Here is a 20,990-nt window from a genome sequence, read left to right as displayed (position 1 = left end):
TCTTGCAGACGGGCACGGAAGGCGAGACACGCCAAGCGGATCGCTCGCAGCTCCCGGATGTTGATGTGGAGGGAGAGCTCTTGGGGCGACCAGAGACCCTGTGTGTGAAGGTCACCCAAGTGAGCCCCCCATCCCAACGCCGAGGCATCCGTGGTCAGTGTGACGGATGGACGAGGGGGGCGGAACGGGACTCCTGCACACACGACCTCTGGGTCCAGCCACCAGCTGAGCGAATCGAGGGTAGGCTTCGTGACCGTGGCTACCATGTCTATGGAGTCGCGGTGCGGGCAGTACACTGACGCTAGCCAGGATTGAAATGGGCGAAGACGCAGTCTCGCGTAGGCGGCGACAAACGTGCAGGATGCCATGTGACCCAGGAGGCGTAGGCAGGACCGAACTGTTGTAGTGGGAAAGGTGTGCAGGTCTCGGATGATGGAGACCATCGTCTGGTGCCGAGGTCAAGGGAGGCAGGCCCTGGCTACCGTGGAGTCGAGGACTGCTCCGATGAACTCCACTCTCTGCGATGGAGTCAATGAGGACTTTTCGGCATTGACGAGAAGGCCCAGTACCCGAAACAGGGATAGTATTTTGGACATTTGATCTGCTACCAGTTGTCGGGATGGTCCGTGAACCAGCCAGTCGTTGAGATACGGGTAGACGTGGACGCGACGACGGCGGAGGTCTGCAGCAACTACTGCCATGCACTTGGTGAAGATCCTCGGCGCGGTGGACAGGCCGAAGGGTAGCACCGCAAACTGGTAGTGCGCACTGTTGACCACGAAACGCAGGTAGCGTCGATGGGGAGGGTAGATCGCGATATGGAAGTACGCGTCCTTCATATCGACGGCGGCAAACCAGTCTCCCGGATCCAGGGAGGGGATAATGGACCCCAGGGTTACCATGCGAAATTTGAGCTTGACCAGGTACTTGTTGAGCTCCCGGAGGTCCAGTATAGGCCTGAGACCTCCTTTCGCCTTGGGGATGAGAAAATAACGGGAATAGAATCCCCTGCCCCGCATATCGTGCGGTACCTCCTCTATGGCACCCAAGCTCAACAGAGTCTCGACCTCTTGTAGGAGGAATTGCTCGTGAGAGGGGTCCCTGAAGAGGGACAGGGAGGGTGGGGGCGAAATAAACTGAAGGTGATACCTGTGCTGGACAGTATGAAGTATCCAGCTGTCCGTCGTTATTCGGGACCACGCTGGGAGGAAGTGAGAAAGGCGGTTGCAAAATAAACGGAAAGGATCCGGGGAAGAGACTGATGGGCCGTCCTCGGGTGTCCCGTCAAAACGCCTGCTTGGGCCCTTGCGGGGCCTTGGATGACGCCTGGGCCTGGTTGCGCCTGCTGCCGGATGACCTATGGCGGTTTAGACCGTTTCGCCGACTATTATACGGCCGCGATCTGGCCTGGGTAAAAGGCCGGTAGGGCTGTTGTTGCCGGAATGAGCGCCTCTGGGTAGCCGGTGTGTGCATACCCAGAGTGCGAATAGCGATACGACCATCCTTGAGGGTCTGAATCCTGGAGTCCGTTTTCTCTGAGAACAGACCGTGAGTCTCAAAGGGGAGGTCCTGTAGGGTATATTGCACCTCCGGCGGCAAGGTGGAGGACTGCAGCCAGGAGATGCGCCGCATGGTCACTCCTGAGGCCAAAGTTCTGGCCCCTGAGTCCGCCGAGTCCAGAGCAGCCTGGATGGAGGACCGGGAGGCTTTCCTGCCCTCTTCGATGAGAGCGGAGAACTCCTGTCGGGAAGCCGTCGGGATCAGCTCCGAGAACTTAGGGACACGAAAATGTCAAAGGTGTAACGAGCTAGGAGGGCCAACTGGTTGGCAATCCGGAGCTGGAGACCCCCCGCCGAATACACCTTTCGGCCCAACAGGTCCATGCGCCTGGCGTCCTTGGACTTTGGCGCCGGGGCTGGCTGTCCATGCCTCTCGCGGTCATTAACAGACTGCATGACGAGGGAGTCTGGAGTGGGGTGGGTGTACAAATACTCGTATCCAGTGGGGAGGACCGAGTATTTGCGTTCGACACCCCTTGCGGTAGGAGGGACGGACGCCGGTGACTGCCAGATGGTAGTGGCATTTTTCTGAATAGTCAGGATAAACGGGAGGGCCACCCACAACGGGGCCTCAGCTCCGATCACGTTGGTCACCAGGTCTTCGTCCTCCGGGACCTCCGCCACCGGGAGGTCAATAGCCTTCGCCACCCTGCGAAGAAGGTCCTGGTGGGCCCGCAAGTCAATTGGAGGAGGGTCCGCCGTAGAGGCCCCCGCCACCGCCTCATCCGGTGAGGAAGATGAGGATAGAGTCTGGACCACCACATCTGCCGGTGGTTGCTCAGGGGGGTGGGAAGCTGTATCGTGCCCCGGATGCTCTGCGGGACCAGGCGGCGACAGGGCCTCACCCGGTGGTGATGGGGGAGGCCTGCTCACTGTGGCTTCTGGCACCCTGTGTTCAGCACCCGCGGGACGCGGGGGGGGGAAGGGAGCCCTTGGGGCTCATGGTAGGCCCAGGGGACCCCAAAACCCCACTGCTGTGGTCCAAGGTCCTGGTTCTGGGTGCCAGCCCGGAGACCTCTCCCGCTGCCCGCCTGAGAGGCGACTGATGGCTGACGCGAAGGCCACGGGGGGGGCAGAGGCGCTGATGGAGTGCGCCGTGGAAGGTGGCAGTTTGTCCCCGGACGGTGCCGAGGATCGGTGCCGACCGTCGCGGTGCCAGGATGGAGATCGGGACCGTCGATTGCCTTGGTACCGGGAGCATGACCGCGACCTCGATCGACGGTGACGGGAGCGGCTTCGGGAGTCACGGTGCCGAGAACGGTACCGGGAGTCAGACCTCCTACGGTACCGTCAGTCCGGTGACTGGGATCGTGAGCGTCGCTGGGAGTGCGACCGGTACCGCGATACTGAGCGGTACCGGGACTGCGACCAGTGCCGAGACGGGGAGCGGTACCGAGACGTTGATCGGTGCCGGGATCGGGATCGGCGTGATGGCGACCGTTTCCTGGATCGGGACCGGGTCCGAGACTTGGAGCGCCGTCTATCCCGTCTGTCAGGGGTCGGGGGCTGCATCATTGCCGGCTTGCCTACCGACTGAACAGCCCGCACCAGCGGTGCCGGGGGCCGGAGGCTCGGTGCCTCTGTGAGCTCGATAAGCTCTCTCGCCGTCGAGAAGGTCTCGGGCGTGGACGGGAGATGCAGCTCGACCGCGGTTGGCACCGGGGAGCAGGGAGGTACCGGACTCGACGGCTCTTGAGGTGCCGGAGTCAACGGAACCGTGCATGGCTTGTGCACTACCACAGCCGGTGCCGGAGGTGCCGGAGGTGGCTGGGTAAGCTGTCCCGGAGCATGAGGCTTAGAAGCCGAGTGCGCCGTCTTCCGCTTCCTCGGTGGAGAGAGGGAACGGTGCCGGGACGTCGGTGCCGTCTGCGAAGATCGAGCAGTGTCGGTACCGGGGCGGCTCCGTGCCGCTGGTGCGCTGCGCGCCGAGGACGATTTTGGTGCCGCCGGGGACGGCGCGGGAGGCTGAAGTGCCACCTCCGTAAGGAGCTGCTTGAGGCGAGAGTCCCGCTCCTTTCTGGTGCGCGGCTTAAACGCCGTGCAGATCGGGCACTTATCTGTCCTGTGAGATTCCCTGAGGCAGCGCAGGCAGGAGTCGTGCGGGTCGCCAACGGGCATGTGCCGCTGGCAAGCCACACAGGGCTTAAACCCCGGTGCCTTGGGCATGAGCCCACACCGGTTGTGGAAGAAGAGGGGCTAACCCCTCTAATTCCCTTACTATACTATGACTAAATAAACTTATTCAACTAATCTAACAACTAAACTAAGTTAACCAACTATGTACACTGAAGAAATGGAGAAACGCTAGGGCTGTGGAGGTAAGAGAGCACTCCACTGTTCCAACTGGCCGTCACGGGCGGTAAGAAGGAACTGAGGAGCGGACGGGCCGGCTGGGGTATATATTCAGCGCCATAGCGGCGCCACTCCAGGGGGCGCCCAGCCGGCCCGCCGGAGTTGCTAGGGTAAAAATGTTCCGAAGAGCCGTGCACGCGCGGCACGCACACCTAACTGGAATGCATAGGAGCAATCACTCGAAGAAGAACACAGTGAAACCGATTATTATTTTAATCTCATATTTATACAGTACCTCAAAGGACTCCAAGTACCCTATACATTTAAAATGACATACAAATTACATTCAGGAGTCATTACATCCACCACTGGGGAAAATCATGGCAACTGTTTAATAGGCAACACTATAACTGTTTAGAGGGAAAATAATTCAGGGAGAAATGGGGTTATATTGCTTATTATCTCTTTAGTGTAGAGTTATTTAAAAATTGCACAGAAGTGAACCTGAACATCACCTACCTGTTCAATTTGTACTGAAGTTCATACTCTCTTTCTTTAATAGCAGTATATTCATTCTGATATTTAAGAAGTTGCTGTCTCATCCTGGAGACTTCACTGGTAAATCCTTCTGGGAACTGATCAGCTTTTTCCAGTGCCTGTTGGTGTTGTTCTATTTCTACAGTGAAACGTTTGGCATCCTGCAACAGCTGGATCTCTGACTCCTGTAAACTGTGTTAAATAAAAGCACTTAGGATCATGCATTAAAAAGCACTTAGGATCATGCATTAAAAAGGCACCAGGAAGAGATTTTGTAATTATATTACTGTATCTTACATGCTGACCTATAACTTTAATATAAAATGGGACATCGCCCCTTCTCCCACCGGGAACATCAGGATCTCTGTGTCTAGGCTCAGTTACAATGGGCTTGGTGTATATTCATGGTCCATGTGATAGACAACTCTAGGTGAATGGAATACTACAGGATGGGACTAGTGTTATAAAATAGAATAGGCTGCCTTACTCTGTGGTGGAATAGTGGTGGAATAGGAGTGGGAGTGATTTTTGTGGGAGCATTTAAGCAACTAGTGGTTTGTTTCATAGAATCATAGAAGATTATGGTTGGAAGAGACCTCAGGAGGTCATCAAGTCCAACCCCCTGCTCAAAGCAGGACCAACACCAACTAAATCATCCCAGCCAGGACTTTGTCAAGCCAGGCCTTTAAAACCTCTAAGGACGGAGATTCCACCACCTCCCTAAGTAACCCATTCTAGTGTCACACCACCCTACTAGTGAAATAGTGTTTCCTAATATCCAACCTAGACATCCCTCACTGTAACTTGAGACCATTGCTCTTTGTTCTGTCATCTGCCACCACTGAGAACAGCCAAGCTTCATCCTCTTTGAATCCCACTTCAGGTAGTTGAAGGCTGCTATCAAATCCCCCCTCACTCTTCTCTTCTGCAGACTAAACAAGCCCAGTTCCCTCAGCCTCTCCTTGTAAGTCATGTGCCCCAGCCCCCTGATAATTTTCATTGCCCTCTGCTTGACTCTCTTAAATTTGTCCACATCCTTTCTGTGTGTGTGAGGCCCAAAACTAGATGCAATACTCCAGATGTGGCCTCACCAATGCCAAATAGAGAGGAATAATCACTTCCATCAATCTGCTGGCAGTGCTTCTACTAATGCAGCCCAATATGCCGTTAGCCTTCTTGGCAACAAGAGCACACGGCTGACTCATATCCAGCTTCTCATTCACTGTAATCCCCAGGTCCTTTTCGGTGGAACTGCTGCTTAGCCAGTCAGTCTCCAGCCAATAGTGGGAACTCTGCACTTGTCCTTGTTGAGCCTCATCACAGTTCTTTTGGCCCAATCCTCCAATTTGTCTAGGTCACTCTGGACACTATCCCTACCCTCCAGCATATCTACCTCTCTCCCCATTTTAGTGTCATCTGCGAACTTGCTGACGGTGCAATCCATCCCATCATCCAGGTCATTAATAAAAATGTTGACCAAAACCGTTCCCAGGATCAACCTCTGGGGCACTCCGCTTGATACCAGCTGCAAACTAGACATCAAGCCATTGATCACTACCCGCTGAGCCCAACAATCTAGCCAGCTTTCTATCCACCTTATAGTCCATTCATCCAATTCATATTTTTTTAACTTGCTGGCAAGAATATTATGGGAGACCATATCAAAAGCTTTGCTAAAGTCAAGATATATCACATCCACTGTTTCCCCCATACCCACAGAGCCAGTTACCTCATCACAGAAGGCAGTCAGGTTTATCAAGCATGACTTGCCCTTGGTGAATCCATGCTGACTGTTCCTGATAACCTTCCTCTCCTCCAAGTGCTTTAAAATTGTTTCCTTGAGGACCTGCTCTGTGATTTTTCCAGGGACTGAGGTGAGGCTGACCGGTCTGTAGTTCCCCAGGTTCTTCGTCTTCCCTTTCTTAAAGATAGGCACTATATTTGCCTTTTCCCAATCATCTGGGACCTCCCCTGAGCGCCACGAGTTTTCAAAGATAATGGCCAATGGCTCTGCAATCACATCAGCCAATTCCCTCAGCACCCTCGGATGCATTAGATCTGGACCCATGGACTTGTGCATGTCCAGCTTTTCTAAATAGTTCTTAACCTATTCTTTCACCATTTTGGGCTACTCGCCTCCTCCCCATACTGTGTTGCCCAGGACAGCAGTGTGGGAGCTGACCTTGGCTGTGAAGACCAAGGCAAAAAAAGCATTGAGTACTTCAGCTTTTTCCACATCATCTGTCACTATGTTGCCTCCCCCATTCAGTAAGGGTCCCACACTTTCCCTGACCTTTTTCTTGTTACTAACATACCTGTAGAAACCCTTCCTGTTACCCTTCACATCCCTTGTTAGCTGCAACTCCAGTTGTGTTTTGGCCTTTTGATTACACCCCTGCATGCTCGAGCAATATCTTTATACTCCTCCCTAGTCATCTGTCCAAGTTTCCACTTCTTGTAAGCTTCCTTTTTGTGTTTAAGCTCACCAAAGATTTCACTGTTAAGCCAAACTGGTTTAGTTACTTGAGGTCTCAACTTCAGTGGCTATGATCCTATGTGCAACCCACAGTTAAATGAAGTGGCATCTCATGTTACTGGAGCTTTTGCAAGCCAGGAAAGGGATTTGGCTCTTAGGAGAGAGATTCTTTCATTTATCCATTCATTCCCTGTTAGAGAGGTGACAGGCATGAGGCAAAAAGATCACTAACAGAAAGATACAGGACAGATATCAGGGTGAAATCCTGGCCCATTATAGTCAGCAGAAAAACTCCAATTTATCTAAGGTGAAATCCTGGCCCCACTATTTATTGCCTGTCCTTCAACCTAATCTTCTTCTAGGAGGCCAGTGCAATGATGGACAGTGATCCTAATCTGCAGGTTTATTATGCTGTTCAGTGTGCATCACCCTCCCTGACTTCATTACTGATGAATTGCACAACTTTGCTTGTATTGCCAACGTCTGGCTGTATATAGTGACAAGGTGTCTTGTTATAAATCCAGCAATGTAGCCGACTTTGCTTGTTGTAATAGTTGAATAGTTGATGTTTAAGAGTAAGACTATTATTAACATGCATTGCTTATTATGGAATAGTTACAATGATAAATGAATCATGAGACCTTCATGTTATGGAATTTACAGCACTGAAATCTTTGTTATATGAATTATTGTTCATGCTTTCTGAATATGATTAGATTTACCAAGTTAATTTTACATTATACTAAAAGCAGTTCAGCCACATTTGACTAACAGCATAGAAAATTTCAAATTCAAAAGTCAAAATTGGTTTTGAGGTTCACAAAAGACCTGAAATAATCAAAGCACTACTATTTGCCCATTGCTAATTAAAAAGAAGTTAATGCTGCCTCCTGCCTCCCCACCCCTGGCAAAAAAAAAACCCCAAAAGCAAAAAGAATTTGGAATCTCCCAGATGGAGAATTTATACACCAAATTTTAGCTCAGACAATTTTGATATACCAAAATGAAGCTTATCAAACAACTGGATACATAATAGAAATATTAAAACAACCAAAACATAGGAATTCAAATTACACAGACAATAGTATAAAAGCAAAACATTAAACTGGCCATATAGCACAAACAGCTGAAATGGCACAGGGGAACAATTCAATTTATTCACTGCACGGCAAGGTAGATAACCACTTCCTATTCTAAAAAGAAAATATGAAAACCACATACTTCAACAGGAACTAAGAATGTGCTCTGTAACAGGAACTAAATCCGTAGTGTGTGGATGAGTTATATTTTAGCTTTTAAAGGGTGAAATTCAGTGTAGTGGAAAGGGCTTGTGCAAGGCCCTATATACCAACCTGAATCCTATTTAACCTCTTCTAAGAAGATTTTTCTGTTTTGAGAAGAAATATTTTTGGTTCCAGGGGTAATCCCCATTTTAAAAACAGGGAGTCTCTCTCAAGTTAAGGGACTCTTTCAAAGAGAAACAACTTTTAAAATAGTAAGATAGAAATTGTAGTGCGGAATCAAAGGTGAATCTAGTGGAATATGTTGTTCCTAACAGCAGATTGTACCCTCTGCTTCAAGGGAAGCTGCAAGAAATCCCATAGTGGACAATTATGGAATAACAGTGTTTGGCTTACACTTTGAAGCTCAATTTATTTATAATCCTATCTAATGTAACTGAGAATGTTCCCACTGGGTAAAATTCACTACTATGCAGAGGGTCAACACAAGTCCCAGACATCATTTAAGTCCTGCATAAGCCCTCAGATAAGGTGAAAATAGGTGAAAACTGATACAAAGACACTGTTTAGAGCAGTGGTCCCCAACCTTTTCCTCTGATCGCGTTGGGGATCCCTGATTTAGAGTCTCAATGTCCTTATCTTCCTTAATTGTGCCCTTTAAATCCTATTAGTTCAGGTTTCCTACTTCTGATAAACCAAAATAATTTCTTATTCTGTGTTTTTCATATATTTGGCTATTTGCTCTACACATTTGCTCTCAGTTCTTTTAATTTTTACCTTACATATTACCCACTGTAGCTTATGCTCTTCCATTGCCATCACTAGGTTTAGATTTCCATTTTCTGAAAGATATTTGCTTAGCTCAAAATTACCTCTTAAATCTTGCCATTTAACCATATTAGTTTTTTTCTTGCCTTCCTGCTTTCTTTTTTAAGTCCAGTCACTGTAAGCAGGTCTTGAACGATGTATATGACCTTGTGCAGAGCCTCTGCACTGGGGGATTTTTACTTTAAGCATGTAATGCAGGGGTAGGCAACCTATGGCACGTGTGCCGAAGGCAGCACGCAATCTGATTTTCAGTGGCACTCACACTGCCTGGGTCCTGGCTACTAGGCAGAGAGGCTCTGCATTTTAATTTAATTTTAAATGAAGCTTCTTAAGCATTTTAAAAACCTTATTTACTTTACATACAATAATAGTTTAGTTATATATTATAGACTTATAGAAAGAGACCTTCTAAAAATGTTTAAATGTATTACTGGCATGCAAAACCTTAAATTAAAGTGAAAAAATGAAGACTCGGCACACCACTTCTGAAAGGTTGCTGACCCCTGATGTAATGCTTTGGCTAATGAAACAATTCCAAAAAAGGAATTATGGCCGTGGCTAATCTCTATAATCAAGTATTCACAATGAAACAAGAACTGATATACTGAAAATCTTCAAGTATTGTACCTTATCACAGTTTCATGCAGAGCGGTGTACTTCGCCTTCAGCTCAGCAACTCTGGTGCCTGGGAGCTTTCCAGCAGAAAATAACTAGAAAAGGGGAATAGACAATTATTAAATCCACGAGACATTAACATTTTTATGTATACTTAGACTTTTATAATTAGTGTTGGCGGACTTTTCTTCAGTTCTTGGTAACATCAAATAAAGATATACACACAAAAGATGCTGGTTTATTTAATAATTTGTAGTATAAATACAAGTATAAAGAACACATCACAATTACGGAGTTGATTAGACCTCTGTTCCCATTCTGCTCTCCCTGAGTGCGCCCCCTAAGGTGTTAGGTCTGCTGCCCTTACCTGTCTGGAGGTGGAAGTACACAATTCTCCCTCTCTTAGACCATGACCTGGAAATGCCACTCTGTACCTGCTCACTGCTTATTACTGTGCAGGTCTGACTGAACCTGTGTTTCAGGAGCCTCTCACTAATGCTGTTGAGTCTGAACTCTTTATGAACTGAAACTTAACTCAGACTACATGTCTCTGTCTGAAACTTTTAATCAAAAGTTTTGACCTACGAACTACTCATGACCCTTCCCCTCCCAATAAGTAGCCATCTCCCCTTTTTGTCTTCTCCAATTTGCATTTTAACCTGTTTTATCCTGTAGAATCTTGATTGATTATGCATGACCATTATGATCTGTTAATCACTTTGTTTACTTCTGTGTATAAACATTGATGCTCACCCCTAATAAACTTGCCACACTTACTCCAAAGCTTGGCTCTTAAGCTAAGGATGGTGTGAGCCCGTTGATCAACGAATTGTTGTCTGGTCTCTGACAGATCTCTGAGCCTTATACCAACTCCGCACAAACTCGGGTGCTGGAGAGGTGAGTAGGACTTGCTTTTTACCTAACAATGCTATACAGTGGCAAACAGCCTTCTTAAAACAAGTAGGTTTATTTAGGAAATGGAGCAAAGCGTTAGAGAAAGGGATTTAAAACAAGCAGCCTACACACATCTGAACTCATCTAACCTTACACTTCATGACAAGTTAAGGTAGATGGGCTCCCCTCTTGAGTTACAGGAACAGAACATGCCCTTTACATTCTTCTAGTAAGCCCAGAAAGTGTTTCTCTTAGGGCTTGTCTACACTTGCAAGTTTTGTCACCAAAAACTGCCTTTTGGCGACAAAACAGCAAGAGTGTACACACTACAATGAGATTTTTGTCACGAAAAACACCCAGTTTTGGCGACAAAACTTCCACCCCTATGAGAGACTTTTGTCTTTTCCCCTCCCTTTATTGTCGACAAAGAGCCTGTGTAGACACTGCTGATTGTTTTGTCAACAGAACTGGCTTCTGCCAGTATCCCACAATGCCTGCCCTGATCACTCTGCTCAGTGTTTTGATCTCTGTTGCCCTGCAAGCATGCACCCCTCCCCTTTCAAAGCTCCGGGAAGTATCTCTGTGCTGCTCCATTTGGGGAACAAATGAAGAGCAAATAATTGGAATGTTCCTGTTCTGTGCTGCACTAGGAACACAGCTGCAGGCAGACTGCTGTGCTGCTTTGTCATTCCTCAGCACGGAGAGCTCCCAGAGCTACTCATGTTGCTGCTCTCCGCAGCTGAGGGGGCTGTGGGAGAACTCGGAGACAATCCCAAGATGTGCAGCAATCATCTCTTCCTTTCCCACAATACTGAACTCTGGGGTACATACCCATGGTGCATTGCTCACCTGTCGATGATGGTGTCCCCAATGTGGACATGATCTGTCAGAGGGACCAAGTGTGAACACCCTTTGGCAATTTTTGTTTTGTCGACTTTTGGCTGTCGACATAAGTTTTGTCAACAAAACTTGGTAGTGTAGACAAGCCCTTAGACACTTCCCCCCCTCAAGGAAACTCTCTTTTTTCAAAGCCCTACTCTCCCTGTGTGAGCCTGAGCCCAGTTACTATATATCTTAATGGCTTTTGTTAGAGAGCCTAGGGATGGAGTCTTCGTTTTGCCTAAGTATGTCTACACTACAGAGACTATACTGGCATAGCTGCATCACAGTAGCAATGCTGGCATAAACCCATAATGTAGACACAACCTAAACTTATGGAAGGGGTTTTTCCATTGATGTAGGAACACCATCTCCCCAAGCAGTGGTAGCTAAGTTGAGGGAAGCATTCTTCCATCAACCTAGCTGTCTACACAGGGTATTAGGTTGGCATAACTACATCACTCAGGGGTTGTGGGTTTTTTTACACCACTAATTGACAGCTCTGTCAAGCTAAATTTTAAGTACAGACCAGACCTCAACCTGTTTTCTAATATTAAAGCAGGGTGTGAATTTAAAGTGCAACAGCAATTCTAGAATAGCTATTGCAGAATAACTATCCCACGATAGTAATTCTAGTTAATTTCCTAGTGTAGAAAAGCCGTATGTTTTCACTGCAGACAGGCTAGCCTTGCTGGGTGGGGTGTCCCCACAGCAAAGCCTTACCCATGCCAGACCCATGTAACTACATGCACAACAGGGCTGTACTAGCCCTCGAGCTGGAATGGATTTCTGGTGGGATATCCTGTGGTTCTTGGCGGTGCATTACATAGGGCCACTCTACAAATTCATTCACAGGGTGAAACCTCACTCGCTCTCACCTAGAATGAAGCTGCTGTCTGTGGCCATGACATGAGAACAATATGTAAACAACTTCCAAGTGGAGTTATTCACTATTAATCCAGGCAGTCCCGCAGGTGAAAGCAAACAGCATTAGGCAAGAACTTTTAAAGAGAATGTTATTAAGGAATTCAGTCTACAAACTACGAAGTGATTCATAGCACACCCAACTGACTTCTTTGCCTCTCCATTTTCCATTTCTTTCCTGCCTAGTAAACATAAAAATCTCACGTTGGGTACATTTCTCCAAATTATGGTTCTTATTGATACTACCCCCCAACTTTAGCAGGAGACAGGTGTCAGCTTCTGGCAAACTGCCAGCACAGGAGGATTTCTTGGATGGTGTCACAGATGCTAGGAGGTGCTCCCTCATGGCCACTGACTAGGACTGCTGTGAAGGGAATCCATGCTGTGATCCTTGCTCCCCCAGCTATTTTAAGCCTACAGAGCATGAATGCAGTCCAGCCACTGCCCCAATCTCAGGATCCCTAGGCACACTCTTGGAGTACAGACCTGCAGCCTAACACTCCCTCCTGAGAGTTGGAGCCCTGCACAGTTGCCTAGCCCCTCTGCACACAATGGTGACCTTTAGGATGCCCTTGGACTTAAACACACTCTCTCCTGGAACTTAACCCCAAAAGGTGTGAAACTTTTTGTTACAGTTTGACTATCTCAGGGCACACAGTAGTTAATACACACACTTTGCAGAGTCTAACACATTTATGTTCTTTACTTCATACAAAGCACAGGACAGTACAGATCATACAAAACAACAAACATTGCACATGTTTCCCTTTCTAGCTCAGCCTTCCCTTGGGTGTCCTTAGGGACCACAGATGTCCAGGCAAGCTGTCCCATTCCTGAGGCTGTTCCATGATGGGTGGTCTCTCCCTTTTACCTAGCTTCTGTTGCTTTCTTCTGCCCCACGTGTCCTCTTCCTGTCTGGCTCCCTCTATTCCTGTGAGTTCCCTTATTTAAGCTCCTCTTGGTCACCTGGCTGCCTTTGTTCTGCTCCTGGTAAGTTTTCATTGCTTCTATCTCCCCCTCTCCTTTCAGAAGAGGAAGCTAAACTGGATTTCCAAGGCTTAAGCTCACCCGCTGTTGCCAGTTGTTTGCACCTGAATAGTATAATTGAATCCTAAGCACCACTAGCCCCTTTTTTGTCAGCTGTGAACCTGCTACAGGACCTGGTAGATCTTCATACATATAGGCACTCAGGATACAGCTGCTTTTCATAAACCATCTTCACAATATTAACCAAAATTCATAAACTGTATAAATATAGTCCCAGTTTGTCATAGATGACATCTCTGTTCAAATGCTGTGGAAGTGCAGCAGAAATGGAGCAGGCAAACATGGGGTTAATATGCACAGCAGAAGAAGGGAGGAGTTCCACAAGAAAGTACAGCCCAGATAGAATTGTGGGATGGGACTGGAGGACTAACAGCACCTGGAATTGAGTAGTCTGCATTCTCACTGCAAAGTAGGCAGTTTGCCTGTCTGGGCTGAAGCAAATTCCAATCTCAAGTCCATATCCTCAGCCATGCTAGCTAGCCCAGACTTAGAGCATACTCAAATCCATGTTAAAGGTTCTTCTGTGTGGTGGAAGGAGGATATGATGACTCCAGAGCACCCCCTTGCAACAGGGCTTGATGCTGCAGACAATCTTCATCTCCAGCCCTTCCTGCAGTCCATCTGCACCTGTTCATACTTCAGCTGAAAGAGTCTAAGTCAGATCCCTTTCAGGGCAAGAAAAGCTCAAACCAACATCCCAAAGGCTCTCAACAATCGGTCCTGCCTTTGGGCTCTGTCTTCAATCTCCTTTCTCAGCCATTCCAGAGTCATCTTCCACAGACTAGCATAGCTATTATAATTAGCATTCGGGGAAAGGGAATCATAAAAATTGTGGGTGACACTGTAGGTTCTGAACTTCTTAGCCAATGTATGTATGACCAAGAAATACAAGGTAGGCCAAATTAAGCTCTATGATACCTATATAAATCCAGAATAATTCTATTGAAGCCAACAGACATTATGGCCTCAGTCTCCACTCTTTGGCACCCTGTGTATATATTTGCACCTGTGCCAACTGTGTGTAAAATGCTACCATTTTGACTTGTTAGAGCTTTACAGGTACTGTGCACAAGTGTTAATGACTATACAAGGTGCAAGACAACAGAAAAAAATCTCAGACATGTAAGTCAATGAGAGTTGTGCTTGAGTAAAGACTGCAGAATCAGGCCCTTAGTCAAGACATCTATCCGAACAATATGCATAGCAACACTTTGCAGCAAGGTTGCAATAGTTACTGGCAGGCCATTTTTTAATTAAATGAAAACATGTCTCAGACTATTTAGGTTTTGTAAAGTTTACCCAAAATGTTGCTGTGTGCTCTCCTCAGAAAGTATGCCTTGCAGTGCTGCAACCCTTCTCTCATTTTGTACAAACAGTTTCCATTTCACTACACTCCCAGGCTCAATGTATTCCGAAATCAGTAAAGTGAGTAATATTAACAATGTCTCCTTTTGTGTACAACAGTACTAACTTTTGAAATCAGTACAATAAAACTGATTTAAAATTATTGATGTGAGATAAGAATCAGGCCCATTAAACATTTTAATAAAAGAAGACTTATAGGAATCAGCATCTTCCATTTATTGGGTTTCTGGACCCCAGATCCATCAGGAAGAGTCATAAATACACGACATCTCTAAACTGTAGCTTTTGCATTTGGCTCTCAGATTCAGCTGATAAATATATGCACCCTTTTAACCAGGCTTCTTATAAAATATTCATAAATCTTTATTCCTGAAGTATAGCATTAGATTTCTTTTTTTAAATATGGCAAGCTAAATTGGAATTATGATTTATAAATATTTGCATTTCACCTCTGTTTCTAAAAGTTAGTGAAAGATGAGTCACACTGAAGTCATATTTTCCTATGAGATGCTGTGGAATTTTGTTTAGCTTCAGCTTTGTCTTCATTGTCAAATAACGGTGTGTTATTGTCAAATAACTGACGTGAGTTAGCGATCTCATTGTTAAATTCTAGTGGTGTCAAGGCACTGTAGCTTCACAGCTAGGTGATATGAACCACAGGCAAGGGGAGTGTTGACCTCACCTATCTACCTAGTGGTAAAAATAACAGTACCTTGTGTCCACTAGGATTTTATAGTGAGATAGCTAATATGCATTAGTCATTCCACTATCAAATATATTTATTTATTTGCAGGGAAGACATAGCCTTTATTTCCAGTACTCTGCATCTGGGACCAAATTCTGATATCTTTATTCCATCTTCCTTGAGTAAGAAATGAGGCCTGGATCTATAAAGAGACTTAGGTGTTGTGATGTTAAGCACTGCGGCACCTAAAAATTAGGCTCCTAGAAAATCACAAGACCATCACTGCAATCCACAAAGCTCGAGTTAAATCCCTATGCTCCCTGTACAACGAATAGGGAGAGACAGGCACCTTAGAATGTGATTCTAAAAGCCAGCATGCTAGGTGGGGAGCCATGTAAGATAGCCAATGGGAGATGCTGATCAGAGGGGCATGTCCTAAACCCAACCACTCTTATGGAGACCTAAGTCTGGGGTGCCGGGAGTCACCTATATCTGGTAGCAATACAGAACAGGAACCCTTCTCCTGGAGTCAGGCAGCTTAAGCACCTAAGTCGTTTCTTGTAAGAATGAGTGAGGTGCCTGCCTCACTCCACACAAAATAGCTGAAAGAGGAGGTGGTTGCTGCTGCCATCCACCTTAAAATTTTAGTGCAGTGGTTAGTGCACTCATCCAGGATGTGGGAGACCCAGTTTCAATTGCCCCCTCTGCCTCAGGTGCAGAAAGAATCTGAACAGGGGGTCTCTGACCTCTCAGGAGCACAGAGCAATGGGATAGTTTGACACAGGGCTCCCTCACTCTCCTGCCTAAACTGTTCCCCTGTAGAAAAATAATTAAAAAGTCACTGCAGTAACAGGACTGTATCCTGCATCTCCTAGATGGATGCCATAACCACTGGACTACAGAGTCAGTCTCACACATGTACTCTCTCTCTGGCCTAATGACTCTTTATTATTTAATAAACGGTGGAACAACTTTTACAGGAGAGATTAAAGGAGCTCCACATCAGAACAACCCATAGGTCACTGGTTACTGCCCACCTCCTGAGAGGTGAGAGACCCCCCCATGCAAAACCTTTCTCCCCCAGAGCGGTAGGGTCCTTAAAGTGCTGCTGTGGCAGTGCTTTAGCATCGCTGCCTCTTTTGCCCCCTCCCAGGGCCACCGGGGCGGGGAGGGGAGGTGCAAAAGGGGCAGCTGCCCCAGGTCCCGGTGATTTAAAAGGGCCAGGGCTCCCAGCCGTCACCGCAGTAGCGGTCGAAGCCCCTGGCCCTTTAAATCGCCACCGGAGCCCCGGGTGGCATGGGTCAGGCAGCGCTGAACCTCTGGCTGTGGGAGGCTGACTCCCCAGCCCTGCCCCTTCCACCCCAGGCCTGACCCCTTCTGCCTGAGGCCCCTGTACCGGTAAGACTTTTCAGTTACTCTCACCCCTGCCCACATGGGTGCTGTAACTACTGGACTAAAAGTTATAAGGTGGATGGCAGCAGCCCCACCACTATTTTGAATGGGCCAAGTCTGGTAGGCAGTCTCCGAGCATGCTGACCATCTTGGGTCCATATGTGAGTTAGGTGAACAAATACCTATCTTCCCCTGGCTCATGGATTCCTCTGGGGCTTAGGTTAGAGATAGGCATCCTGGCACCGAGAAGGAGGCCGCAGTGTGCATGCTCAGAGGAATAAACTTAGATGCAGATGGAACTTTTACCCTGAAAATTTAGTCACTGAGTGACCTACAGGGTTTGGCAGTTTTGTGGATTGCAGTGGAGCCTAAAACTTGAACTTCTGCACCTAAGTAGCTCTGTGGGTGGGAGCCTGAGAGCCAGATTCTGATCTTGATAACATCAGTGTAAATGTAGAATAACAGGATACATTGAGTGCCGGGGCGGGGCCGGAAGTATAAGAGGAAGGCCCTGCAGCTCTGTTGTGGTCATGGGTGGCAAGTTTGTAAAAATGTTGGTGGTGCCCAGAACCTGCCCCCCAACTCCGCCCCCACCTGCCTAAGGCTCTGGGAGGGGGCTCGGCGGGGGAGGTCTGGGGTGCAGATCCTGGGCTGGGATTAGGGTGCAGGAGAGGTGCAGGGTGCAGGCTTTGGGATGGAGTTTGGGTGCTGGGTGCAGGCTCTGGGCTGGGGCAGGGGGTGGGGTGTGCAGGAGGGGGTGAAGGGTGCAGGCTTTGGGATGGAGTTTGGGGTTGGGAAGGGATGTGTGGGAAGCGGGAGGGAGTTTGGGGATAGGAGGGAGTGCAGGGTGAGGGCTGTGGGGCTGAGGATGAGGGGTACATGATACAGGAGGGGGCTCAGGGCTAGGGAAGAGGGTTGGGCTGTGGATGAGGGGTTCATGCTGCGGGGGGCTCTGGGCTAGGGCAGAGGGTTGGGATGTGGATGAGGGGTTCATGCTGCAGGGGGGCTCAGGGCTGGGGCAGAGGATTAGGGTGTGGGGGGATGAGGGCTCTGGCTGGGGATGAGGGGTTCATGCTGCGGGGGGCTCAGGGCTAGGGCAGAGGGTTGAGATGTGGGGTGAGGGCTGTGGGGCTGATGATGAGGGGTTCATGATGGGGGGCTCAGGGCTGGGGCAGAGGATTAGGGTGCGAGGGGATGAGGGCTCTGGCTGGGGCTGAGGGGTTCATGCTGTGGGGGGAGGCTCAAAACTGGGACAGAGGTTAGGGTGCAGAGGGATGAGGGTTGGGGCTGAGGATTAGGGTGTGGGGGGATGAGGGGTCTGGCTGGGGATGAGGGTTTGGGGTATTGGGGAGGCTCAGGGTAAGGGCAGCCTGCCTTGCCATTAGTGAATGGCAGGCACTAGGACCCTGCAGCAGCAGACAGCAGTTCTGCTGGGAGCCCTCCGGGGGGAACACATGGGGGGGGGGGTAGGCGGGGGCTAAGACCCGCTCCAGGCAGGGACGCGGCGGCGGGGTGAGGCCTGCGGGGGCCGGGGCCCAATCCAGGCAGGGCCGGGGGAGACCCAGCTCCAACTATTGCTGGAGCAGGGCACCCGGCCCTGAATATTCCTGGAGCCCGGGCACCGCACAAACATATAACCTGCCGCCTATGGTTGTGGTGGAATTCCCGGAAGAGAAGGATGCTCTGGACATACTGCCGGGCCCAGGAAGAGAATCTACTCCTGGCTGTCTGATAGCAGCAGAAGTGGGAGACCCTGACGAGGAGTGGCCCGGACTACCGGCTGCAGCATACCCAAAGGAGCCTGACGATCCCTGGAAGTGAGAGGTACCAAACCCCAGGGAGGCACGAAGTAACCGTTCCAGGGGCAGCCACAGAGCAGCTGGCTGCAGAGCCAGGGATAGCTCAGTTGGCGTTTTGTGGCTGGATCCCCGCCGATGCAGGGGCAGCCAGTCCTGCCCCTGCCAGGGCCCTGGGCTGGGAACGCAGTGGAGTAGGGTGGGCCTGCGTTCCCCTGCCACCCCATCCTGTGGTGGCCGACTCCCTACACTGTGCAGGGAAGCTCCTGCTCCGAAGAAGGAGCCTCCCTTACCAGCTCCCTTATAGACTGTTTGCTTGCTGGCAGCCTGAGCCTCCTCAAGCCCAGGCCCGAACCAGCTCCATAGATTGTGATATCCTTGCTGGCAGCCGGAAGCCCGCCCTGGCCAAAGCCAGCGTTTAATTGGTGGCAGCTTGAGCTTCCCCAAGCTCAGGCTAAAGCCGGCCATGACTGTCTGGCGCCCAGCCCTATTGTGGGGCTAGAAACTAGAGGACCTGGGGGGCCTCGGGTGGAGGCAAGAGCCCTAGATTGTTCTGCAGCTTTGTGCCTTGGCCAGACAAGCCCAAAGGCAACTGGAATGAGAGGCCTCCTTCCGAGCCAAAGAGCGAGCGTCCAATACACTATGCTTAAGGTATTGTAGGCGCTGTAGCAACAATTTGCAATGTAGCTCTTTATTTCTGTGTTTCTGAACCCTAGATTCAATTTATAAATTATAATACCCACTTGACAGCAATTAGGAGCCACACTGCTAAAGGTATTTGCCTAAAGATACAGATAAATGCTTTTTGAAAATCGCACTAGGCACTAAAATACTTTTAAAAACTTTGCCCCAAGGGCCAGAATCTCAGACATACTAGGACTCCTTTGCATTGCTCTGGCCCTCTGAGAATTCCCTTTTTGTAAAGGGAAATTTCTGGAGAACACAGAGCTAGCATTACAGCTCTACTCCTCCTTTCTGGCTGCAAGGGCAGGTGGTATGTCCATGGGACAGAACATGAGGGTGCAGTGTTCCTCTCATCCCCAGAAACTCTAATGGCCTTGTGGCAATGGGTAGTCTGACCAGGTAGTACTTTGTAATTCCTAACAATGGTAATGTGGAAAGTTAAGTTACTTTACATTTGGTAAGAATTCCAGTGTTTAAACAAAACATGTATGGCTAAATCCTGGCACTACATCAGAAAGCGGCAAGCCAGGACAGTTTGGGTAGCAGTGAGTGTAATGGAAGTTGTAGCGGCTTGGAACTTTAATGTCAGAGCCTAGATACATATCCAGAAGACTGTTTTGGCATCCAGGTTTGAAAATATTGGCCTTCATTATATCAGTATGTTTTGAAAAAAATAGAAAAATAACCCGAATAAAGATACAATACTCTAGTTTACATATATTTAAAAATTCTAAAACATGGGTGGAGCTGTTTTAAACAATTTTTCATTAGGTTTCTCAGACTTGCTAGTGTCACATTCCTGTAAAATGGATGCCTCCAAGAAGAGGCTATCCGATAGAGCAAATGGCAGTTTCCTTTTAATTATTCTAGCAATCTGTAATTAACTGAGATCACTTCATTGTATTGGGCGTAGATGTCAGGTCTGGAGTGTGGAATATAGTCAGATTACCTATCTTAAATTCTTGGGCCTTTCAAAACCTTTAAGTTTCAACTGTACTAATATACATTTTGCTTCTCTTCGTTTTGGTATATACACACAACACTTTTCTTTGATTCCCATACTCATTAAACAACAAGACTCTGTCCCATAATTTTTAAAAAATAACCCAAAAATGATAGCCCAGCTGGGCAAAATAAAATAAATTGTACTTATCCAAATCAAGAATTCTTAGAAAATTGGATTAAAGATTTGGCTGCTAATTCTGGTTGCTTGGCAGTTTCCTCTCTTTGCTTTCTATATTCCTACATTTCCATAAATGTAACTGACGTTGCAGTCTATATGATTTTATAAAAATATGCTAATGAGTGAATATAGTGTAACTGGAATATGCTTCATGCAAAAGGTATCTTGTAAGGTATCATTACAAAGCTTATAATCTACTGAGTGTGATCCTCCTATTTGTATAAATGTACCACTCTTGTATCTGAAACTAGAAATATGAACTATAACTGTGAGGGCCTATTGTAATTATGCAAAGTGTGGGCCATTAATGGTGGTTTGGAATCCTGATGACTCCCATTAACCAGAACAATTGACTGCAGATGGCTCTGTTTTACCTGTGAGTCTTCCTGTGTGCTGGCAAGAGGGTAATGAAGTCTTGCAGTGACATGTGATCATGTCACTTGAACTGGAATCCATCTTTAACCTGGTGTCTTTCCATTGAGAGGGAGGAGGTGGGAACCCAGAGAGGGACAAAGGATTCCTGCCTTATGCAAAAGATATATAAAGGGGTGGAACAGAACAAAGCAGGAGAGGAGCCATCATGAAGAATCCCC

At 47.9% G+C, this 20,990-nt stretch overlaps 1 protein-coding gene across 1 annotated transcript in view; it reads right to left on the bottom strand.

Annotated features, from left to right (window-relative positions):
• Positions 1 to 20,990, bottom strand: part of CCDC146 (coiled-coil domain containing 146) — a 117,784-nt gene that overhangs the window by 46,905 nt on the left and 49,889 nt on the right. The window contains exons 3-4 of the mRNA XM_039517692.1: positions 9,561 to 9,643; positions 4,371 to 4,580 (exon numbers count right to left, since the gene is read on the bottom strand). Coding sequence (XP_039373626.1) covers positions 4,371 to 4,580; positions 9,561 to 9,643 — 293 coding nt within the window. The remainder of the gene's footprint in view (positions 1 to 4,370; positions 4,581 to 9,560; positions 9,644 to 20,990) is intronic.

The sequence above is a fragment of the Mauremys reevesii genome, linkage group 1, assembly GCF_016161935.1.
Source record: "Mauremys reevesii isolate NIE-2019 linkage group 1, ASM1616193v1, whole genome shotgun sequence".
NCBI classification, from domain to species: Eukaryota; Metazoa; Chordata; order Testudines; family Geoemydidae; genus Mauremys; species Mauremys reevesii.
The sequence above is the reverse complement of the archived record's forward strand: the minus strand, read 5'-3'. Positions and strand labels throughout refer to the sequence as shown.